The 25,845-nt window shown below is 38.4% G+C and overlaps 1 protein-coding gene across 3 annotated transcripts in view; it reads right to left on the bottom strand.

The window, feature by feature from the left end:
* The window catches only part of MAP3K4 (mitogen-activated protein kinase kinase kinase 4), an 83,565-nt gene that overhangs the window by 40,198 nt on the left and 17,522 nt on the right, over window positions 1-25,845 (bottom strand). For all 3 annotated transcript variants that reach the window (XM_032837259.1, XM_032837258.1, XM_032837260.1), the window contains exons 3-5: window positions 20,430-21,793; window positions 3,457-3,699; window positions 883-1,029 (exon numbers count right to left, since the gene is read on the bottom strand). In XM_032837259.1, coding sequence (XP_032693150.1) covers window positions 883-1,029; window positions 3,457-3,699; window positions 20,430-21,793 — 1,754 coding nt within the window. The remainder of the gene's footprint in view (window positions 1-882; window positions 1,030-3,456; window positions 3,700-20,429; window positions 21,794-25,845) is intronic.

Raw genomic sequence — 25,845 nt, 5'->3', positions numbered from 1 at the left:
CAAAGCTAGCGAGCAGAGCAGCAGACCACTGAGCGCCGAGAGCACAGCCCCGATTACAGCTGCCGTGAGAGTGCAGGGAGGGTAAATGCACATTAAAGGCTGAAGTTGCCAGATAAAGCTTTCTAGAGAAAAGTAAAACTTGCAAGTAAGTCTTAAGTGGGTAGATAAGTAAACGGAACGTGTCTACCAGGAAGGACTAATAGGAGCAAAAGGACAGAGGTTAGAAAGCACCAGGAAGTACAACACCTGTGGTGTGAGAAGCCCAGGGAGCTCCTCTTGGGAAGAAATCAAAGTAAGCCTGCTCCGGCAAGATCCCAGTATTTACAGTTCCCCCGCTGTGCGTGGTTCCTCCGCTAACTCTTGACTTAGCTAAGAGCTCCCAGATGTCCCCAGGCTAGCTAAGAAGACCCGTCTCAGTCGTCCCTGCACCTCAGCAGGATTCCACTCTGGCACCTAGCACTCAGGGTGCAAGTACCCCCCATGCCCAGGTCCCAGCAGACCACGAGCCTCTTACTGTCCACTCCGGCCTCCCCAGCCCTAGCGCGGGCAGTGACAGAAATGGCTGATGCCAGACGGCGTGATACAACAGGACCGGACTATGATTCCATTTCTGGGCCATTCTGCTGTAAGATGAAGACTCTTACGTTAAACAGTGAACTAAGTTAAGCTTCATCAAAAATTCTAACGCCAAAACCACTGATGATTTGTTAAAATGCGGATTTAGGTGAAACAAATTTAATCCAATACTAGATGATGACAAGGTCAGGTTGGAGACTGCCCCCCCCCACCCCCGTGTTCACTCTCACGTGCTCGTGCTCTGCTCTCTCTCACACACATTCACACATCCCTGCATCCCCGCTCCCCACACCCCCGGGGTCTCACCATCAGCATTTTATGCAGGTCCTCCTCGAAGGCGTCCATGTTGCAGTCCGTCCCGTCTAGGTGGTCGAGCACCTCGTGCAGCATGAACTGGTAGTACTGCTTCATCAGCAGGCCGCCTTTGAGCACCTCTTTACACTCCCTCACCAGCTGCGGGGCACAAAGTCTGTCACTGCACGCACCCTCAGCGCATCCCCCTCCTCAGCCTCGCAACCTCCGAAAGCCCTAACACGCTTTCCAATTCCTTATCAGTTCCGTTTATGTAACTGTCTTAGTTGTCTCGATTAAGAACTGAATACTGAAAAGAAAAGTAGTTAATACAGCATGAATACACAGAGAATCTATCATACGGGCAAACACCGATTTGTGAAAACATATGCCCCCACAAATACATCTGTGTAGAAAATAAAGCACAGAAAAAGATCTACTTTTGTACTAGTTTGCATTCTATAAGACAAGGGTAGGAGAGAAAAATCCCCTAACAAAACGATGATTTTTGTCTGAAAACATAATAGAGATTCAAACATACATAACGTGCCACAGAGCATGACAATCTTTGTGATAATTCAGCACAGCAACTACTGTGATTTGTGACCTTTACCATCAAGAACGTCTAATCACTATCAAACCTAGGATCGATGTGTTGAAATGAGATGGAAGCCAAGGGAAAACAAATCTAAACAAAGAGCTGAGTGCCAGCATGGGCAGGCCTAGCAGGAAATGCTGGAAAGGAGTGGGAGGCTGACATGGGATGACTGCCCTTTAAGTCATTTCATCATAATAGTTATCATGTATTATCATAATATTATTTAAAATGATGGCGATAAATAAATTATGATAAACCTATATAATAGAGCACTCCTGCAGACATTAAAATCTTATTTTTAAAAAATACTTAAGGGCAAAAATTCATATATATATATTTTTTCTTTGACTTCTGTAGAAAAAACAGATGGAGAAAAATACACCAAAATAATTACAGTGGTTATCTCTGAGTGGCCGCATAATAGGATAATTTTCATTTCTGTCTATATCATTTTCTGTTCTTTTCAAATATTCTAAAATAAATATGGATTGTTTTTATAAACATAATTTCCCCCTTAAAAGGTTCTAAAAATAATTACCCACATAAGAGAGCCATGGCTAGAGTTAAATTTATTAAAAGCTGTTCTGTTCAGATGTAAATTTCTCTGTTAAAGATGTCACTTAGGGGCACCTGGGTGGCTCAGTGGGTTAAGCCTCTGCCTTAGGCTCAGGTCCTGATCTCAGGGTCCTGGGATCGAGCCCCGCATAGGGCTCTCTGCTTAGCAGGAAGCCTGCTTCCCTCTCTCTCTGCCTGCCTCTCTGCCTACTTGTGATCTCCCTCTGTCAAATAAATAAATAAAATCTTAAAAAAAAAAAAAAATGATGTCACTTAGGTGACATTCGCTTATAACCAAATCTATGAATGATCTTAGCCAAAATTTGTTTTATTTTGATCCTAGTAATGCTACATTCATGTAAGTATTGTTTTTATTTTTTAAAATATTTTAACATAAAGTGCTATTTCATCCTCACAATAGCCCCATCAGCAAAAGGTAAACTCTGCCTTGTCTTACCAAGTTACATTCCTGAAGTATTCATTTTGTGAGAAAGGGAAGTATTTTACCCAAACTTCCTAAATTACCACTGCAGTCAGGTGGACAAGTGAGATGCATGGCCAGTGGGGATGACAGGACAACAGCCGGAAGCAAGGTGCTGAGCAGCAGAGCGAGTGAGGAAGCAGCGCTCTGGTCGGTGCCGGACAGAAACTTGAAGTGAGGACAATGAGGTCCGCGAGTCACCCCCTCCCAGCTAAACCTATTCTGTGCCTATCATATGGCCTGTGCTTGTCCCAGATGCCATCGGTCATCACCAATGAGCTCCTAGCCCTTCCATCATGAGGGGATGGACATGCACAATCGACAAAAACATACCTTTCTCTTTCTTTTTTTTTTTTTTTTTTGCCAAAATCTGACATGTTTATTCTGCAGAGTGGATATGGTAATATCATAAAACAAACACTCTGCAGCATTCACTGAGCTAGATACAACAGCTTCCAGTCATTCCTGTTACCTCTGGAGTACCGAACTCCCTAGACAATCCCATCCAAAATGAATGAAAACAAGAAAGCAGCAGCTGTCATTACTATTTAAACCATGCAACTGTCTAAGCAAGCAAAAAGTCCAAACATCTCCCCATTGCAACACATATCCACTCTAAAGACATTTATCTGTTTCCACACAGCTTAAATAGAACAAAAAATAAATAAATTTAAGGAACTTAAACTACTTCTAATGAGTGAATTTTAAGATTCCAGCCTCCAAAGACCGATGTTTACAGACTATGTCACTTCATCACCGTACTTTTATATCCTTTTGGAATAAGGAAGCGATGGCAGAAAGGTTGAACAACAATCTTATCTCTGAGGACTCCACACAAAGAACATTTTCATTATTTGCAACAATTAAAAAAAACCCTCAATCCAAAATAAAAACTACAAGCCTACAGAATAGCACAGTAATCACTAAATATTCTTAAGGAGTGCTTGAAACAGACCTGCTTAATACTCAAGAGAGATGGTTCCCCAGCTGGTCTCTGTTCCAGTCTTAACTTCAGACACTCGTGTATCACATTCAGAAGGACTCGACAGAGCACCAGGAAGGCAGGCTCGAAGGAGGGTAAGTCCATGGACTTCAGCTCATCCCACGACACAGTGCTGCACTTCTGCTCCGAGGAAGGTGGCTTCCTGGATAACTGCACATAATCGGAACCCCACATGGGGTGTGGAAATTCGGAAAACTAGAATAAAAATTCAACAAAGGTTAAGAGAGCATACAAAACCGCGTCCTAAGGCTGCGGTTATCAACTATTATTCTCTATAGTTTGCAGACGATCTACAAAATCACAATTTTGCAGGAAAATATTCTTTAGAATCATTGAACATTTTTAACACAGACCCAAGAAGTTCTAAAAGTAATAAGAAATCATAACAAGGACACCAAATTATAATATTTTTCTCAAAAAATCATAGCAGAAAAAGAATCAAGTTCATCATTTGCATCAAACATTTTATCATCATACTTAAAATGATTAGAACACTTTATTTTTTAGGTTATACACATTATTAGCCATAACTATCTTCAGACTGAGAAAACCAGAAATTATTGAAATTGGAGAAAAGATTACAAAACCAGAGAGCCGTTTACATAAACACAAAAACTATTTGGTGCTACCAAACTCTTCTAGTCCATTGCTCTCCTGAGCTACACCAAATGACACTAATAGAAAAAAATTCATAAAATTGACCTGGCTGGTCCCACTCAAGTATCTGCTATTCAATGTTCCCGGGAATCCCAGTGTTGCTCATCCCTCCTTACAGTTGCCCTCTTCAAATGCCTTACACTTTTCCTTATAGGACAGGGGATGTGGAGCTTTCCCCACTGTCCTTAGACCCCTAGCAACATCTTCCCGATCAATCATATCCAAAGACCTTCCCTTCTCTTTTTATTGAGAAAATAGAGGCCAACAAATTCGAAAACCTCAACTTCTCTTCAATTTTTTTTTTTTTGAAGATTTTATCTACCCATCCCAGAGAGAGAGATTGAGAGAGGGAGAGAGAGAGCAGGGGGAGGGACAAGCAGACTCAGCACTGCGGGCGGACAGCTCCGACACAGAGCTTGATCTCAGGACCCTGACATCACCACCTGAGCCAAAACCAGGAGTCGGACGCTTAACCAGCTGAGCCATCCAGATGCCCTTCAACTTCTCTTCAGCTTAAAACATCACCAATTGTAGCTCTTCTGCCTCCATGTCATTCCTATCTATGCTCCCTCTCATGGAGTGAATTCTTAATTGGTCTCCTCTGCTCACATCCTTTTATGCTCAACACATACTTCTGCATTTAAATTAATACATACTTCAGTTTCCCGCAGCAGTCAGGAATTTTTAAATGATACATCATTTTTAAAATGTGGTCAATGTGGTTAGGGTTAAGACATGTCTGTTTAAAAGCTTTAGGCGGTAATAAACGCTTATTTTCCTCTGGTGTACAGAATGATCTCAGGTCAAAGGTTTCTTCAAAGCTCTACAAAATCCCGCAAACTTTCTCTGATAAAATTCTAAAGAATTTTTTTGGCATTCTCTAGAGTTCCAGCCTGTTCACCCATCTGCTACAGGCTCACTGGGAAAGAGAACAATCCCTACTTGTCCATCGTGCAAGACAACACTGCGTGGGAGACCCAACAGCCAGACCCACACTGCCGCAGAGGAAACGTGTTCCCACTGGTGGTGCCCGGTGGGTCAATCCGTGTCCAATGAGGAACAGACATTAAAAAACTACTGAACACTGAAGAGGAAACAGCAGTTTTAACTAAGGGAACCAAGGCGAAGCATTGAAACAGCAACACTCATTAATGGAAGAAAAACAGGAGAGACACATAAAATACTGCACAATTGCACTGAAGTCCTCTGGAAAACATTTAACAAACCAAGATTCCCAAAACAAGTTCAATAAAGGCAGTGAAAACTGAATGAATGTGGTAAAAATTAATAACTTAGACATTAACTACAGGAATTATTGCCACAACAGAGCGAAAGAAAAAGGAATGGAAGTTTTGAGTGAAAAAGAGAGACATGGAAGTCAGATCTAGGAGCTTCACGGGAGGATAAAACAGGAGGCCAGAAAGAACAGGAGGAGGAGCTGGAGGAGAGCTTTTTGCACAGTCAAGATATCACTAATATGCAAAGAAGAAAGAAGATGCCTCATTGGACAGGGAAGAACTCAAAGTACAATTCATTTATCTTCACTGAAGAACTTCACTAAAAACTACTGAGGAAGTACAGTAGGATCTGGTGAAATGAAAATTAAATCAGAATAAAGATCCCAAGACAAAAATACCCAAAGAAGTGAAAAGCCACGAAATTAGCAGAAGTTACACAGGCAGATACAACCCCATGATGATAACTTGGTGGAAGACTATAATCAAGTTCTAGAAAGGAGTATTTTTTTTTTAAAGCATACTATAAGAAAAAAACCCGAGTATTACATTCCCAATTATTTCAATAAAACACAAGAAGAGAGGAAGGGGCAATAAAGTACAAGAATGGCATTATTTGCTACTATTTCATCTGTTTATTATTTCCAGTGAGGAACACAGGATTAAATATGGTATAAAATCTGTGATCAACTCAGGAAACCTGGGCTAACTCAATAATCAAGACATCAATAAAAACGCAACGTAAGTACAATCATAACCCCGCTGGCACTTTGGGGAGGTTAATAAATTCATTCAATGAAATTAATGTGGAAGAAAGTAACATGCAAAAGTAAAAACAGTCCAGAAATTTTTTAAAAGAATAAAAGGGAAGAACTGCCCTAAATGATGACAAAAGTTACTAATAAACCTACTTTATTTAAAACAGAAAAGTACTGTAAACAGATCAGCAGAGAAATGTATCGAATTATCTCTAATCAATACATAAAAAAGTATGCAGCAGTTGAAGAAGTTGTAAAATGGATAATCCAATGTTAAAGAAAACTGAAAAATAATTACATCTTATCTCCCCCTATAACTATAGTCATAATTTTTTAGTTAAACAGCTATTTTAGAAATTCTTAACTGATATGAGAAACTAGAGTATGTATTAACATAAATACAAAAATATGTTTGAACATATACATATGGAAAGACTCCAAATGTTAATACAGGTTTAATAACCTAAACAGAGAGCTACACATTCTTTAAGATTTTATTTATTTGACAGAGAGAGAGAGATCACAAGTAGGCAGAGAGGCAGGCAGAGAGAAGGCGGAAGCAAGCTCCTTGCTGAGCAAGGAGCCTGATGTGGGGCTTGATCCCAGGAGCCTGAGATCATGACCTGAGCTGAAGATAGACGCTTAACTGACTGAGCCACCCAGGTGCCCTATATATTAGATTAAGCCATATAAAACTGCCATTTTAGTCAGTCAAAAATAACCAAATATTGGCAATTTAGTACAGGGTCAGCACAGTAACAGAAATTCTGGAAAGACAGTGGTGGCAGCAGGATTTTAATTTCCCTTAGTTCCCCCATAAGAACAGAGAGAATGAGGACAACAAAGTCAAAACTCCTAGAGACTCATGTCCAATGGCATCTCCATGAACTACAAAGTACAAGAGAAGGGGGGAGGTGAACCGTGCCAGACCCTGTAGTATCAGCACTTGTGCAAGGGAAACATAGGGGGTTAATAGGGTGTCTGATGGGCCCAAAGGGACAAATGCCACAATCACTAATGACTATTCAATAGAAAGTTCACTGCTTCAATTAGGACTTGAGGAAACAGTGATTTGCGCACACGGTCATGAGTGAGGTCGAGGGGTTGCAACAGGTCTGAAAGGGCTGAAGTGGTTTAGGCCTCCCAAACTCGTACAACTATCAGCTAAAACCCCCTTCCAGGACGAACCTGCTAGACTGAAATCCAACTGACCAGGGAAGTAGAGTAGAGGTAAAGAACAAGAAGGTCCAGAAGTTGGAGGGTAACACACCAGAAGATCTCAGAAAAAGAGAACACGTGTTTTGGTAATTCAGAAGAAGGAGCTCAAAGCTACAAACCCTAACACTTTCTAAACTCTCTCTTTCCTTAAGGTTCATGAAAACAAATATGTTTAAAAATGAGCAACAAAAAGACTGTGGTAGAATCCCATACAGGGTTATTAAGCAGAGAAATAAGGAGCAGAATAACCCTAGAAACAGTGAAAGCCTGCCAGAAAGACATGTGCACTTAACAGAGAGGACTGCAGTCTGATTTCCCCAAGAAAGCTAAAAGAAATTAAGAAAATCATAGAAAATATAAAACAGCATAAATTATAATTAGAAAGACTCACAAATAAAGTGACAGTACTCGAAAGATAATTTTTTTAATTGAAAATCACTTTAGGGGCACCTGGGTGGTTCAGTCAGTTAAGCACCTGACGCGGTTTTGGCTCAAGTCATGATCTCAGGTTCATGAGTTCGAGTCCCGCTTTGGGTTCCTAACTTAGTGGGGAGTCTGCTTCTCACTCTCTCCCTCTCTCCCTCCCCCTGCTCCTGCTCTCTCTCTTTCTCTCTCTCTAAAATAAATAAATAAATCTTAAAAAAAAACAAAACAGAAAATCATCTTAAAAACAAAAAGCTAACCAGTAGGAACATGAGCACAAATAAACAGAACAGATGATGGTTTCACAGAAATCGAAGGTAAAAATGAAGACAATTTTATAAATCAGAAAGAGAGAGAAGGAAGGAAGGAAGGAAGGAAGGTAAGGAGGTTGGTTTGAAATAAACTGACAGGCAAAGTAGATCCAAAACACATACAGTAGTGGTTCCCAGAGAAGAAAACCAAACTAATGAACAGAAAAGAGTTAAAACATTAAGAAATTCACTTGAAATTAAAAAAAAAATAGAAAGCAAACAAAACCTGAAATCATATACTAAAAGGGCACTATGTATTCAAAAACACCAATGTGGAAAAACCAACACCAGGTAAACTAGTGGAGTTTAAAGAAAAAGAAAAAGACAATCCTTTGGACACCCAGGTTATAAATAAATTAAACAGACCAACAAGCCTCTACTTATAAGCAGAAACAAAAAAAAAAAAAAAATCATATTTCCATGAGACTTTGCAACCTCAACACTGCTTGCCAGAAGACGATGAATGATATATATTAAACTTATTCAAGGAGAGAAAATACAAGCCAAAGATGTTATGGCCAAACAAACTTGCAAAAGTCAATGCTGCAAACTGTCAGGAAAAGCCAAGAATTCAGAAAACAATGGTCCTATGAGCCCTTACCAAGGACTCTACTACAAACGAAATGACTCAGGAAGCTGTTTACAAAACCAAAACAAGAGCCTTGAAAAAAAAAAAAAAAGTAAAGAAAAATGAACCTAAATCTAAATCTCTTATCTCTGTCTCTATGTCCATCTATGGAAACATACATACACACTCCTGTGGGGCTAATAGGAGGTGAGAATGTAAGGGAGAAAGTTCAGTCCACAATGGCCATACTGCAGATACACCACACCCATCAAACCCCAGGAGAAAGGGGAGGGCATATGCAATGTCGTAGCATTTCACTGGAAGAGCAAATCACTTCAAATGAAAGCCCAGGTAAAAGAAAAGGATTAATTCCAATATCCTCATGGTTGAGAACGAACAAATACCAATCAAAAAATGTTGGGGCAGGGGAGAGCTATAAGGGAGTTATAAGTATAACCTTAAGGGGTAAAAATAAACTGGTCATATATTAAAAGTAAAGAAAGTTGCATACACAGCTTATATAAAAAAATGGAAGAATATAACAGCTTTTTTTTTTTAAGCTTATCATTATCAGGGAAACCAGATTCCCTTGAAAATACATTATTCCATAGATTCTCTCTTAAAACCAAATACTTTTCATAATTCCTACAAAATTAAGTTTAAAAAGCAATACCTAAAAATAAAAAATCAAAGATCTATGAATGGAGAAATAAGATGTGGCCCATCCACACGATGGAATATTATGCAGCCATAAAGAGGAATGAAGTACTGCTACAAATACAACGTGGGTGAGCCTTGAGAACAAGATGCCAGGTGAAAGCAGCCAGTCACACAAGACCACATATATGATTCCATTTATATGAACTGCACAAAACAGGCAAATAGAGAGAGACAGAAAGCAGGTAAGTGGTTGCTCAGGGCTGAGGTGAAGAGTAGAAGGACTGTGGAGGTGGCAGCTGAAGGAGACAGGGCCTCGTTTAGGAATGCTGAATGTGTTCTAAAAGTAGCCAGTGGTGGTGGTTATCCAACTCTGAATATAGTAGAAACCACTGAAGTGAACACTTCAAAATGGTGAATTTCATGGTATGTGAATTCTGTCTCAATAAAGCCGTTATTTTAAATATACAACCAAAGAAAGAAGAAATTCTAATTATATGTCTAGTTAGTGGCATAATCATAAGAATTATTGAATTATCTTGTAAACGCAGTAATTTGGTGGTATATCCCAAAGGGTATAGCCCTAAGGATGGTGGGGGGGTGGGGCTTATACTTTTCCAGTAATCATACTGCTGCTGGTACTACTCTGAGATTATTGTATATGTATTATGAAATATAGTCAGCATATTCTAATAATCTATTACACTGAGACTCTAATGCCATCATTTCTATTACCACCACAAATTGAGATTTTCACTGTAGAAGAAAAGTCAAGAGAGATTACGAAAAAAATTGAAAATTGTTAGTATGAAGTTGGAATGTATTTTTGAAGAGAACCAAAACAACGACTTCTGTTACAATGAGCAATGAGTAATGCCAGTACTGTAGTCCTAGAATAGCACTTCCCAAGAAAAGGAACAAGAATTCCCTGAAGATGAATCAGATTCCCAATCTCAAGCAGATATATAATATAACACAACATAACATAAGCTTAAAGTAGCTTCTTACATCAGCTATCAAAGAAGTTATGAAACTCTCCTCACCTGGGCTGTGATAAAAGGACCTCAGCCAACTTGAATATGTTCCCACTGTCCAAAATGGGACAATGTGAACACCAATTATTACAATTACCTTAATGGATTATAATAATGATTTTGATGGGTTGAAACATATCAAATGGGTTTAAATTCATGAGTTCAAAATCATATTAATAAAAAAGCACTCACTGGTCACCAATAAGCCAACTCATTTTTCTGATAAAGGGTAAATAAAAGGGAAAAATTCAAGCATATTTACCCTGTCACTTCTGTTCAATTATTCCACTGGGAAACCAAATAATGACTGAGGAAATGACTAAGATATTGTAGCAATATCTTACTTAATGTAGCTGATAATTATGCTAATAAGAAAAGAGAATTAGAAATATCACTTTTCAATCCTTATTGAAGTAAGCGATCTAGACAATGATCGTTAACTGCTGATGTCTCAAAGAGACAGTCATACATATGTCCCCATGAAGCAGTATTAACACCATCCTTCAACCAATCAATCAAGAAATCCTGGATCTAATCAAGCCACTAGTTCTTACAGTCAGTTTACACAGAACACAGAGAAGAAGGAAACACAAAAAAGGACAACTGTATATGCAATCACCAAAATTCAGACGGTAGGAGAACCTCTATAGGATGAAAAGTCCAGGTTCTTCAATACACATATGGCCAAAAATAGGGAGGGGGAGCTACAGATTTAAAAAGACTTAAGAAATATAATGAACTGGGGGCACCTAGGTGGCTCAGTCAGTTAAACATCCAACTCATGGTTTTAGCTAAGGTCATGATCTCAGGTTGTAGGACCAAGCCCCATATCAGGCTCTGTGATCAACAGAGTCTGCTTAAGATCCCCTCTCCCTCTCCCACTGCCCCTCCCCACCGCTCACAAACTCTCTCCCTCTCTCTCTCAAATAAATAAATAAAATCTTTGGAAAAAAATATAGTGAACTGTTACGTTGTATGATTATTTGAAAACTGACTTAAATTGTACAATATTTTTTAAAGAAAACCAAGATAATTATGACAATCAAAATATGAACACTAATTTGATCTTTGATGATCAAGGGAGTTAATGCTATGTTTTAGGTATGATAACGGTACGGTGGTACACTTCTAGAACAAGCCCTCAACCTTCGGAGAAACATACTGAACTATTAAAGGATAAAATATGACACCCGAGATTTTCTTCAAAGTGATGGGAGAAGGTGTCAAGTGGCTAGAGGTATGGGCCATGAGTTGATAACCAGTGTGCTGGAATACAGATTCAAAGGGACTCATAATATTATTCTGTCTACTTTTGCATGGGTTTAATACTTTCCACGACAAAAATCTTTGAACTATGTAAAAATAAGGGAAAAATATACAATGTTTTATAATCTCTCACTACACACAAAATAAAAGTGTTCAAAACTAGAATAAAACTTTTAAACTTACATCTAGTGAAAAACATCATAAACAAGTTAAAAACAGTTTACAGCCATAATAAAAAATGAATAATATCCATAAAATAAAAACAGCTCCAATAGGTCAAGATTATAATTTAAAAGAACAATAGAAAATGAACAAAATGAATAAAAGTCAAAGACAACATGCATGTGGCCTATAAACTTGACAACAGGCTCAATGTCACTAAAAATGAAAAGAATTAAGATTAAAATAAAATTGTAGTTTTTACCGAAAATGGTTGCAAAAATGAGGACAAATGGGATTTCTCCTACACCACTGGGTAAAGTATACGTTAGTACAGCCATTTTGAAGACCAACTTCCCAATATCTGTCAAAGATTTAAATATGTATACCCATGACTCCATAATTTCATTTTGATTAACTATTCTTACAAAACAGTGGAATAAGTTCATAAACGGGAACATACATGGTATTTGTAGCTACACCACTTATAAAGTAAAAAAAAAAAAAAAATAGTAAGTGTCCATTAAGAGTGAAACGGTTATACTCATTAGGGAAATGCAAATCAAAACCACAGTAAGAAGGGCACCTGGGTGGCACTGACAGTTGAGTATCTGACTATTGGTTTCGGCTCAGATCATGACGTCAGGGTTCCGAGATCGGACCCCAAGCACAGCCTGCGTGAGAATCTCTCTCCCTCTCCCTCTGTCCTTCCAGCTCATGCGTGCGCATACTCTCAAGATAAACAAATCCTAAAACACACACAAAGACACCACCTCACACTTAATGAATGGCTATTATCAAAAAGATAAGTAACAAATGTTGGTAGAGATGTGCAGAAAAGAAAACATTTGTGCGCTGTTGGTGGGAATGTGAACTGATGCAGCCACAATGGAAAACAGGACAGACATTCCTCAAATATTAGAAACAGACCTAATACATGATCTAGCAATCCCACTTCAGTGTATTTATCCAAAGAAAATGACAACACAGACGCAGACGCAAAAAGAAATCTGCACCCATTTTGTTCACTGCAGCATTATATACAGTAGCCAAGATATGGAAAAACTTAAGTGTCTATCAATGGTGTGAGATTTTATATATACAAAAAGGAATCTGATTTAGTTACCCAAAAAAGAAGGAAATCCCGCCATTCGTGACAAGGATGGATCTTAAGGACATTTTGCTAAGTTGAAATGAGTCAAACAGAGAAACACAATTACCATATGATACTACTTGGAGGAGAAATCTAAAAACAAAACAAAACTGAACTCAGAGATACAAAGAACAGACTGTTCAAAGGCAGACAGTGGGATTTAAAAAATAGAGTCAAATGATTCATTCTGATGACGGCATAATGCGTAGCAGTTAACTAGAACTGAGGTAGAGCTACATATACAAATATGGCGACGACCCCAAAGAAGAAAATTATACAATACAGCATTATCACTTTTAAAAAAGAAAGCACTTGTCATGATGAGCACTGGGTGTGGAACTGAAAGTAACATTATGCTGTATGTTAACTGGAATTTAAATAAAAACTTTTTAAAAATTACCTGCATTACATAACAAAGATATATATTTATATAAGCACAAAAAGTAAAAGATGAAAGCCAGAGAATTACTACTCTGAGCCAGAGTACAAGGTAAGCAGCAACTGTTTGTTTATATACACATTCAATAAGTAAGACAATAGAAAGTGAATTGTTTTATAAAATACAAGAACAGATCAAAATACAGTTGACCCCTGAACAGCATGAGTTTGAACTTTGTGGGTCCACTTACATGTGGTTATTTTTTGATAAATACAGTACAGTAAATGTATCTTCTCTTAGGATTTTCTTAACATTTTTTCTCTCTAGTTAACCTTATTGTAAGAATACAATATATGATATACATGACATATAAAATACATGCCCGCCAACTGCTAAGGTCATCAGCAAGGCTTCCGGTCCACAGGAGGCTAGTAGTAGTTAAGTTTTGAGGAAGTCAAACGTCATACACATATTTTCAACTGTGCAAGGGATCAGCACACCCAACCCCCGTGTTGTTTAAAGATCAACTTTTTATTACCCTTCAAAAGTTTCTATGGTTCTACACCAGGGGTCATATCACAAACTGAAATGCTTACAGGGCCAGGTGGGTGATATCAATGGGGGACTAGGGAAGGGTGACAGAGAATAAGAAACGATGGGCACTGTGGTCAATCGCAGCCTGACAGATGCTACCACGTGCGAATGTGGGCCCAGGGTGGATAGACCTCCTCCTAGTACTTTAAGGAAAGCAAAAAAAAATCCAGATTTTCACATGAAATCGTATATTCAAATGCTAACCACTACGTCAAAAAAATACTTAAAGCACTAGGTGGTATGAAATATAACTCAGGAGGCATACACTGTAATGGCTAAAAGCATAGCTTCATAGCCAGTTTAGGGTTCACATCCTGGCTCTGCCAAATGGGCTATATACGACCTCAACCAAGTCACTTGACCCACACGCATCCACACAGCAAGCATTCAATTAATGCTAGCCACTAGTTTTGTTGCTGCTGGTGTGTTATCTTCACAGGATGCAGTCCTCCGCTGTGACCTAAGCGTTCTGTCCTCTGATCTTCTCCATCTTACATCAGGTGTGACTCTGCTGGCTCACTGCAGTCAAAAATAACATAGAACTACTTCCTATTTCCCCTCAAGTAAGCGTGCTTCTTCTGGAAACAGAAACCTATCGGCAAAGGAGCAAGTATGTGCTTATAAGCTTGACACTAACTCAACTACAAAGTCCGTGTAACTTTACTATTGAAATCAGACATGTGAAGCAAATAAAACAATTAACTTTAATAACTGTACTAATGAACACTGATCTGGAAGGCGGTGGTAGGCGAGTACTGTAGCCTACTCAGTGTTTCCAATGGGCTTACTCAGAATTGCACTGGTGCTGGTCCAGCTACATAGGAAGCACGCTGGACGTCTGTCAAGAATGGCAGCACTCATATCCCACCCCAAGAGATTCTGATTTGCCCTGCATCCAGAGAGGGTATTACATACATGAATTTTCAAAAGCTTCCTGGATAATGCTGGCATGCAGCCAGGTTTGGACACCATTAGCAGAGTTTAAAGACTGGTATCCCAGAATCCTGGATTTGAATCCCTCCAACAGTCTACAGCTCCTGTGATCTGGGGCGAGTTATCTACTCTCCCTATTTGTAAGATAGAGAATGACCACCACCACTTTATTCGGTTGTTGTGCCTAACACGTGGAAGACTTGATAAAGGGTGACTGTTGTTTTATATCCTAGTTCTACAGGCCTTGTCCACTCTAAATATAGAAGGCAACCTGTTGTGTTCATAGGAAAAAAATTAGCTTAATTATTCTCGGATCATAAAACAAACAATATTTTATTGGCCATTAAACTTGTAATAATCACATCATTTTTAATTCAAAAGAAAGTAATTTACAAAATACCCAAAACTCTTCCTTAGGATTTGAGGTAATATGCATGGTAACATGCAATCAGGCAACTAAATTTTTTTAAACACTACATTAAGTAAAAATGTTATCTGTCTCTTCTGAAAATGTATAAATTTCATAAGGTAAAGCAAAAAGGAAGGCGCATAAAATAACCATATCATAATCTACGGCTCAAATATTTTACGGGTATTTAACATTTTAAATGCACAAAACCCAAAGGACTGTACAACCCAAAAAGTAAACTTTACGGCAAACTTAAAAAAATCAACTAGAACACTGGGGAATCCCAGGACAGAATGCTGACTGAGATTAAGTGAACCTAACTATAGTACAGATGTATGATATGACCTTACTGAAGAGGGTGAAGAAAAAGGTGCTGACCTAGCTAACTATGGAAAATTCTGCGGTGACTCTTTTAAAGACTAAAGACAAAAAGAACTGTACTGAAAGGCTGGACTCTGGTTGGCAAGTTTATTCCTCACGGGGGTTCTGGTTAGCAGTTCTGAAACTACTTTACATGTATGCCCTATGGGCACAGATACCTGAAAACCGGTACTAATGCGAACCAGTTTCTCACTACAAGAGAAGAAATTACAACTAAGGAGAGGAAAGCTAGGATGAACTGGTGATGCTCGATTAGGCCTGAGACGTCCGTGTGAACTCTTGTTTATTTTTCAGGTAGATGGACAGGTAGTCTGTCTGCAAGGAGATCACCTGATCAGTCAGTCCAGTCAGTCAGCTGACCAATCGACAGAGAAGCAACCATCAAGCTGTGCACACAAGGGGTGAGAGACACTCCTCTATTTTCTAACTCTACCTGAGTGGGCCTGGAAGCAGTGACACCCCAACAGTAATATCCAGTGCCCAGATCTTCATTTCTAAATACCGTCTTCCAATAAAAGGAACCAGAGTTCCTTGGGAAAATGGCTGATTTCAGGACCCCAACAGGAAAAATAAAGGACGATGCCATAGAGTAAGAAACTGCTCAAAAAGCAAAACCACGGGCACCTGGGTGGCTCAGTCGTTAAGCATCTGCCCTCCGCTCAAGTTGTGATCCCAGGATCCTGGGATGGAGCCCCACATCGGGCTCCCTGCTCAGTGGGAAGCCTGCTTTCCCTCTCCTAGTCCCCCTGCTTGTGTTCCCTTTCTCTCTGTGTCTCTCTCTGTTAAATAAATAAATAAAATCTTTAAAAAGAAAAAAAAAAAAAAGGAGCAAAACCATACAAAAAAAGATGCAGGCATGTCAAAAGGACACAGAAGCCAACTGAAAGAGTTCCAGTGGCTAAAAAAGGAACAATTTGAGCAACAAAATAAAGAACAATACTACTGGATTATAACCCAAAGAAAAAATAAATATTTATGACTTCCCACTGAGATAAATAAATGGGAGGGAAAAGGTAAATCTTTCACACAGAAGAAATCCAAATAATACCTGTAGAAACTCCCTACTAGAGGGAGAGATTCATTGCCGTCCCCTTTAATGTGGCTCATTGGTGACTCACATCGAGGGTACAGCAGGGTAAGGGAAAACTGCAACTTGTGGAGGGCCCAGCAGACAATACCTTCACTGAGGGACCCAGGTTAAAATCACTAGGGACAATACAATGCCACAAGGGCTCTTCAACTCGGCGGCATTCCTGCCCAAGCCTAAGAAAACACCAGACAAACCCAAATTCAGGGGCGGTTGTACAAGCCGTCTAGACTGTGAAACCAAGGGAGGACTGAACAACTACAACAGATCAGAGGAGACCGAAAAGACGTGACTAAGTGCAAGGTGGCATCCTTGACTGGGTCCTGGAACAGAAAGGAGAAATTAGCACAATAACAGAAACCCAGATAATGTGCGCACACTAGTGAACAGTATCTTATACCAACGTTAATATATTAATTTTGACAAATATAGCAAAGTTAAGTAAGATGCCAATATTAGAGGAAGATGAATAAAGAGCATATGAAAATTCTGTACTATCTCTGCAAGTTTTCCATAAATCTAGAGCTATCCCAAGATTCCAAGTTTTTAAATTTAAAGATCTTGAAATATAATAAGATTTTAGAGAAAAATCACTTTATAAAGCATGTTTATAAGCCAAGGGGAATTAAATATAAGATCATATGGTATTTATAAACACTAATCACAAGTAACTTAATCATAAAGAATAAAAATATAAAGACATAGATAAGAATCCTTCAACTGTATTCATTACTATTATCACATAAGCCAAAACAACAGTGCAAAATAGAAGACAGGTATCGGGTACAATCTGTGGTGCCAGCTGGTCAATACACTTCTATCCAGAATGAAAATAAAATTGTCCTTAACCTAAAGCCTATACACTGCTGAAAACACAGGCCCTTCAAATGCAGGAGTACTTGGCAGAGATTAAAAGGTTAAATACATTTAAAAAATAAAAATATAGACTAGTCTGGCCCATACTGACTTAACAGTTAGCTTCAAAAGAAAAAAAAAATTAACAAAGCTTCTAAAAATTAAGAGTTTATATCTGGCTTCTACAGCATTTTACCATTTATTCAAATACCTTTTTAAAGCCTCACAACAACCCTGTGAGGTAGGTAGGAAAGTAGTATGGTCGTTTTACAGATGCAATGACTTAGAAAGATTAAGTCATTTACAAAGTCATGTGCTGAGAAGCCCCACACCAACACCAAGAAATGGAATCCAGTTACCTGATTTTAAAAACGGCGGCTCTTTCTCCAACATACTTAGTCAAAGACTAAAACAAACCCAGAAGAAAAGTCTACATACATTCACACACACACACACACACACACACACACACACACACACACAGCCCTCCCCTTCCAGAAATTATGTTCCTGAAATGGAAACAAAAATAAGTCTCACTTTCCCACTGAGTTCATTATAATCTTGAAGCCTCATCTTTATTAGTTTGGACTGAATTTCTACTTCAGCTCTTGGTTACTCTTGTTATCTGACAAAAACAATATTTTATAAAACAAAACTTAAAACAGGGCCTTCTGGACTTCATTTTCGTTTTGAAAAGCAAATAATCTGCAAATAATTCTAACGGTCTTTAAATCACACACTCATGAGCTGTGAGTCTGTATGCTCTATAAGGATAACCTTTTCAGTTAAATCTCAACTGCTCAAACCGAAGGAATACAACGTTGACAGGAATTCAAAACTATGGGTGACCTACCATTATCTGTTTTCAACTTGAGTTCTAATAGAAAATGTAGTGCACTCCTTCCCAATCTTTTTCTTGTTCCAACACATCTAAGGGATGCAAAACGCTACCATTAGTAGTGACAGTTCGCTGTCACAGAGGGAAGAGGGAGACAATTTGGGGGTGGGAGTTTAAAGCAGTTTTAAGAAGCCCCCACATGCCTCCCAGGGCTCCTACCATGAGTCCCTCTCTCTCATGAGACCCACTGAATCAGAGATGAGGTAATAGTACCAGAGCTGATTGGCTCATACTACTTCAAAAACAGTGCTTCACAATAAAAATTAATCATCAATCCTGTCTTGCCCACATGTGTTCTCATTGGAACTGAACCACTCCAGCGAAAAACCTAAATCAAGTAAGTCATTCGCCATCTGAAGTATACGGCAAATCCTTATTCCATATCTAGTTTTGTTCTACTGATTTTGAAACCTGCACTATAATAAAATCGTATAAAATAGTTATTTTGGACTTAAAGGGGGAAAACAGTCATTTGCTCTAATAAAAAGATGTACATAAAAAATCATTCAAAGTTAAAATACTATTCAAAGAAGATCTCATTAATCCCAGGGTCCTGAGATCAAGTCCTGCATCAGGCTCCCTGCTTAGCAGGGACTCTGCTTCTCTCTCTCTCTCTGTCCCACCCCCTGCTCATGTGCTCACGCGTGCCCATATACATGCGCTCACTCTCTTCTCTCTCTGGTAAATAAAAAAAATCTTAAAAAAAAAAAAAAGATCTCATATATAAATTCACTTTAAAACTTATAATTAAAATAATACTCAAACTAAACTAACTTCTTATAGCTACAAAGTACAGATTCCTTTTGCAAACATCAGCTCTATTATGTGATGTCTGACCCCTTTCCCTAGGGGTTCATGGTCTAGTTCAAGAAAAATAAAAATCTTATAAACTGATGTTCTCTTCTAATGTTTCCCATTATTAAAAAAAAAAATGCCCTCTGTTCTATCACCTCTCATGCCAAAGCAAGCCAGATTATGTAATTAACTGAAGTTTAAAAAATAAAAATAAAAGGTGCATACATACGTATGTACATAGCTACTAAAATTGAGAATAGCAACCAGAGACAGGAATAAAGGATCTCAAAGATCTGGGTGCTTTTGCTTTTAGCCAGATGAATATGCAAACTCACCACAAGAGAAAAACTGCTCTTCTTCCTCTCAAGAACAGTATCCAACAGCATGCCCCTTTCTAGTCTGATCACCCTTAACAGTAAAGAATTTGAGAGATCAAGCTATCAAAACAAAATCTGCACTGTTTTCAAACTGCTTTTTCTAGGAGGCATACTCCTCTCACAAAAATCTTCACATGTCAAAATGTGGATTTGATAATTAAGGCTTCCCTTAAACTTCTATCATCTGTGCTAATTGCTAACTGTAACACGTAAACTTTTTTTTTCCCTTTTGATCATTCTGACATTTCTCTACAACTCCCATCTCCTTTGGCTAAAATCATGTGTAGTATCTGTTCTTATCAGTTTAAAATACAGTGGCCAAAAACTGGACCTGCTACTCAAAAAGGGAATAAGCTACTGCAAAGACTCAATAAAGAACCAAATCCATGACCTTGGATGCCATATTCATTTAAAAATATTTCAGCATCATGTTGACTTTTTTACTGACTCATATTCAGCCTGTGGTCACCCATGATTGTGGCTTTCTTCCCTCTTTATTTATACCTAGTCTGTCCTTCTCCATCCTATATTTATATAGCTGGACTTTTTTTCCTCCCCACACCACCTTACATTAATTCACTAAATTTCCAACAGTTTTCATAGATCCCTTTCCACATTTATCACAGTGCTTTATAGAAATGTTTAAATCTGCAAGTTACAGTGACTACCACTTACACCTTAAAAATATCAAGACTACGGAAGTACATAATAATCAACACAGCACACTGTAAGGATGGAACTAAGGCCAAGATCATACTAATGCCTACCAGAAACCTACCTCCACTGGACGGTCACTCTTTACCAGTGCTATACGTGCCCTTTGCAAGGAACCGTCCATCAGCTTGTGAAGTCTTAAGATTAGCTTTCTTAACCCCATTTGCTTCAGTGCTTTGTCTACAAATGGTCTATAAATAGAAGTCAGACAATGTCTGCTAAAGCCTGCTTCTGCGCTGCAGTCTGGCGCTCCCCAGCCAACGGACTCGTCCTCAGACGCAAGCCTCTCGAGCTTCTTCCGCACACAGTCCTGCGAATGGATGCTGCAACTGTTGGCAGCGGGCTGTGTGGGCTCCGGGGCCCTCGGACCTGAGAGCTGCTCTTCCTCACTCTCGTCTGCGCTACTTGCCAGCTCTCTCAAGTCCCCTTCTGTGTAATCACCCTCATCTTCTGGCTCATTGCCTTTGGATGATCGAGGAGAAGGGATTTCAAACACTGGCCAGCCAATGTCTGATAAATTCTTGATGCCCAAAACAGTGCCCATAATCCTTAACTTCTGATTTAAGTCTTTCGTGATGTTTAACCACAGACAGAGTGCCTGCACCCTGTCTTGGAAGTCTTTCGCAGCATATTTTTCGTAGTCCTTTTGAAGAGCCTGCAACGATGGATAAAGTGCTTCTATGTACTCCAGCAGCTCCATTATCCGCTTTACTTGCTCAAACGACACCCTCTGACGTTGGAGATGCTCGTGGTACGTCGAGTAACCCACCATCTTTGTTCCATGAGGGGCTCTGCACTGCCCTTCTACTGAAGTACCATTAAAACTAGCTCCGTTTCTAACAAAGGCAAAGCTCCCATAATTAACTTTGAAAGTAAGGATTTCATTGATAATATCTGGGATGGCTTGTCGGGCTGTATATAAAAAGAGGTCCTGGTCATTAATGGTCCGTCCCGCATGCCAGGCTTGTAGCTCTAACCAGATCAGTTCATTAGATCGGTTAAACCAGAAAGCAGACGTATTTTCCTGTCCTCTTTGCTCCCTGTCCTTCTTCTTTGAGACTGAGGTAAGCTTTAGCAGGAGTCGCAAAGTCTCAAAAAACTTTAAGCGATCTGCTGGACAGTCAGTCCTAGAAGTCTGGCGTGCAGTTCTGGCTATAGGCATGGGCACGGATACCGGAAGCTTAGCGTTGCTGCAGCCAAGACTGAGGTAAGGCTTATTAAGATCCACATCTGGAATTGATTTTTTGGGCAAAGACCCACCCACTGAGTCCAACATGAACGAGCACTGCACATTTTTCTTATGATCGCGCTCTGTTGTCCTAAGAGCTGCTCGGATCTTTTTCTCCTGCTTATAGCTGTATTCTTCCACATTCTCCACCGTTTTTCCAGTGTCTTTGTGTGGAGGCTGGTTCGGTGCATTCGTTTTTTCTATTAAAAAGAAATAAACAGATCATCGTGTTAACTCCAAGACATGAAACTACCCTCAACATCTTCAAGAAAACTCATATTCACATGTACTTATCTTTCAGGCTTGTTACTGGAGAAAAAAATAACTACATGCTGAAAAGTAAAAGATTCAAAATATATACATTTCTCTCTTAATTTCTAAAAAGTTTTATCTACTTTTCCCTGCTTTATTATACTTGCTATGCTCTCTAATATCTTCCACTACAAATCTAAAACAAGCCATTTCTCTACACTAAAAGTGCAGTTATCCACAGAGTGAAATTGCCTCTAGTTAACCGCCTTCAACTTAAGAAGGGACAAAGAGCACAGCAGATCTGACAGAAACATGGTTTGGAAAACCCATCCCAGGGGCGCCTGGGTGGCTCAGTGGGTTAAAGCCTCTGCCTTGGGCTCAGGTCATGATCCCAGTGTCCTGGGATCGAGCCCCGCATCGGGCTCTCTACTCACCGGGGAGCCTGCTTCCTCCTCTCTCTCTGCCTGCCTCTCTGCCTACTTGTGATCTCTGTCAAATAAATAAATAAAATCTTAAAAAAAAAAAAGAAAGAAAGAAAAAACCCATCCCATCCCCGCCTCTGCCGTGAACTGAATGTATTAATTCGGAGCAGACCACATAAGTTTCCTGGGTCACTTCTCTCATTTGTAGAAAGAAGTAGACTGAGCAAAGAATCTTTAAGGCACTTTCAGATTATCCTCATAAAAAAATGAAAGATAATAGGTAAAAATGTTAATTTATTCAACTTCTCGGTTTCTTTCCCACAAATGAACAGTAACATTTTAAATTTAGCATTAACAGAATTGAAGACATACAGACTAATTTAGTATCATTTGCCTCAACTGGCATATTAAATCATTCAGAATTAATGCAAAGAAAGTAAACATCACACTTTCTCATCAAACAATTATAGAAAAGTGCTATTAATTTAATCCCAAGCTTTGGAATGAACATACACACCCCCTTTCTTCCTGTTTGGCATTTCTGCCACTATTAACCACCTCTACCTTACTGAAATTCCTTCAGCCCTTGCTTTCTAGATACAACGGTCTCTGGGTTCTTTTCTACTTCCCAAGTCACTCCTTTACAAATTCCCTCCTTGGAACCTGGCTCACTCCAGAAAATGCTGTTCTCAGTTTCACTCTTCAATCTCTTGCCTTACTCGCCCCCTCCCTGGGTAATCTTCTCTTCTACTTCGTATACTGATAATGCCCAAACCTAAAACCCCACTCTGGTCTCCCCTCTGCACCCAAGATGCACTTCATGTCCCTGAACCTAGGGTACACATTCTGTATTTTAACATCTCCGAAATTAAAATGTTTTATAATTGATGATATGAATATGTTTTAGAAACATATTCACTAATAGGTTTCATTAACATCTTATTTTATATATTTATATGTTTATATATTTATTTTATATATATAATATCACAGTACATATTATATATACATATATATATAAAATCACACACCACACATAACATAAATAATAGTTTTTTTAAAACCTGTATCTAAATATCAAGAAGTATAAAAAGGGTTCTTTCACTAAATAAAAAATAAAAATTCTAAGTATAAAAACACACTGTGTCGGGGCATCTGGGTGGCTCAGTGGGTTAAGCGTCTGCCTTCAGCTCAGGTCATGATCCAAGGGTACTGGGATTAAGCCTCACATTGGCCTTCCTGCTCAGGAGGTAGCCTGCTTCTTCCTCTCTCTCTGCCCTGCTTGTGCTCTCTCTCTCACTCTATCTCAAATAAATAATAAAAAATTGAAAAAAATTTTTTAAATAAACATACTGTGTCATCAATTGTAAGCATTTTTCTTCTTAAAACATATTATAGTATGCCTTAGATTTGGTGAAATAGGTTATATTTACAGGGCTTACAAACTAATATACCCAAAATCAATTCACTAAAGGAAACCTGTTTAAACCAGTTTAAACCAGTTTACCTTCTAATCACTTTAAATCAAAATAGTTTTAAAAGAATTTTAGGGGCACCAGGGTAGCTCAAGTCAGTTAAGTATCTGACTCTTGATTTCTGCTCAGGTCATGATCTTAGGGTCAGGAGACTGAGCCCCATATTGGGGCCCCCTCTGGGCATAGACCCTGCCTAGGATTTTGTGTCTCCCTCTCCCCCTGGCCCTCCCCCTACCCGACAAGCACTCATGTGCACTAATTTCCTTTATGGCCCATCAAAAAGGCTTTTATCGATCTGGGATTTTTGCTATATTTTAATATAAAAATGGTTATTACTACTTTTAAATTACCAGTATTTTTAAATGATAGAATTTTTATCTGTAGTTTTAATCTACCTTATTTCTAAGGTCTGAAAAATTTTTATGCAACCCATTCAAGAAATTTCTTCACAATTTTGTTTCTAGCTACAAATGCCTATCAATATTCATTCATAAAAAATTTGCCCAAGCCCAGACTTTGACTCCTCTTTGATATTTTAATTGTGTTCTTTATACCTTTATTGACATAGCACATACACACCATTCATCTCTACGTAGTAAACCAATGGTTATTTGAAAGCAAAGCTAACAAGTTCTTCCAAACTTAACTCCACGATATTTTATTTTTCAAGGCAGGAATTTATACTACACTTTGTCAGTGTGAAACACGAAATGATGTACGTGGTATCACTATTTAAGGCTAGAGGTAAAGATAATGAGTTTAGTTTTTAATACATGAAGTTGGAGGTGCCTATGGAAAGCTATGTTGGTGATGTTTGTAGGTAAGTAATGTGGGTCTTGAGCTCAGGAGAGAAACCCAAAGATACAGATTTGAAGTCATCAGTATATACGCATGTTATTTAATACCAGGAAAATACCTAAGAACATCCAAGAAATGTGTACAGAAGAGAGGGAATGCAGACCTAGAAGAGAAGATGGTATTGGTACACACATCCAAATAAATGGTTTTGAATCAAAGAAATCAAATATTTATGTAACAAATAACAGGTTTTTTTTTTAGTTTAGGATTTAGGATCCTAACAAAACATGATAAAACAATACAGAATAACATCACTGATAATGGCCAGAGAATGTCTGCATACGGTTTATAATTTGAAAGTAACAGTAAACAGTGCAAATGTATTACTTGGCCTATATAATTCATAAATATTCTTCTAAACCATGATTTAAAGATTCTAAGGAAAACAAAGCTGCTGAGAGTAGCTGGGATAGTTTTTCATAACTCTGGAAGATTGGGCTATTAACATTATGCCCAAACCTATGCTATATTTTCTAGGAAACTAATATTCAGAGCATGAAAGTATTAAAAAATAAAACTTCTCCACCTTGATCTTTACACTTCAATTAAAAGGACTTAAAATGGGGGGGAAATGCCATGGTACCGTTTTTCTGGGTAAGAAGAATCAAATTTTAGTAGCCTAAGAAACTAATTTTTGCAGATTACACACAAATCTTGTTAAGCTTACCTCACAGCATACAAAATGGTGTATTATACAATGTTTTAAAACTTTGTGTCTACATAAAGCAATGGCTTATTTGGGTTTACAATGTGTGTAAAGAAAAGCAAATTGGGAAAGGCACAAGATGGAACATAAGAGGTTTTTTTTTTATTTTTCAAAACAAAAAACCAAGTTAGTTTTGGAAAAAAAAATTCACAAATGGAAATTGATATATTGTGTTTTAAAATGATGTCATTTAAACTTAAAATAGACCTAACCTCTAGTCTAACTACTACAGGAAAGAAAAAATCAATCTATTTATTTTATCAGTAGCTATACTTTTCAAATAATAGATTTGTGATGGACAACAGAAAGACAAGAGTATTTCCTAGCATTCAGGGACCAGGTAGTCCTCTATGAAACCCAAGGGACCTATCAGTTAAGGGAGATTGAAAAGTACTACGGTGTTGGGGGTAGAAAGAAATCTATAAACTGAGACACAGTTTTTATTCCCAAGCACTTTATATTCTGTCTCTACCCAATCTGACATGAGTATAAAACTTTTAATAATAACTTGAAAGGCCATTAATAATGGATAAGTTTGT

This window comes from Lontra canadensis, unplaced genomic scaffold (genome assembly GCF_010015895.1).
Source record: "Lontra canadensis isolate GAN:19392208 unplaced genomic scaffold, GSC_riverotter_1.0 scaffold97, whole genome shotgun sequence".
In the NCBI taxonomy this organism is placed as follows: Eukaryota; Metazoa; Chordata; class Mammalia; order Carnivora; family Mustelidae; genus Lontra; species Lontra canadensis.
The sequence above is the reverse complement of the archived record's forward strand: the minus strand, read 5'-3'. Positions and strand labels throughout refer to the sequence as shown.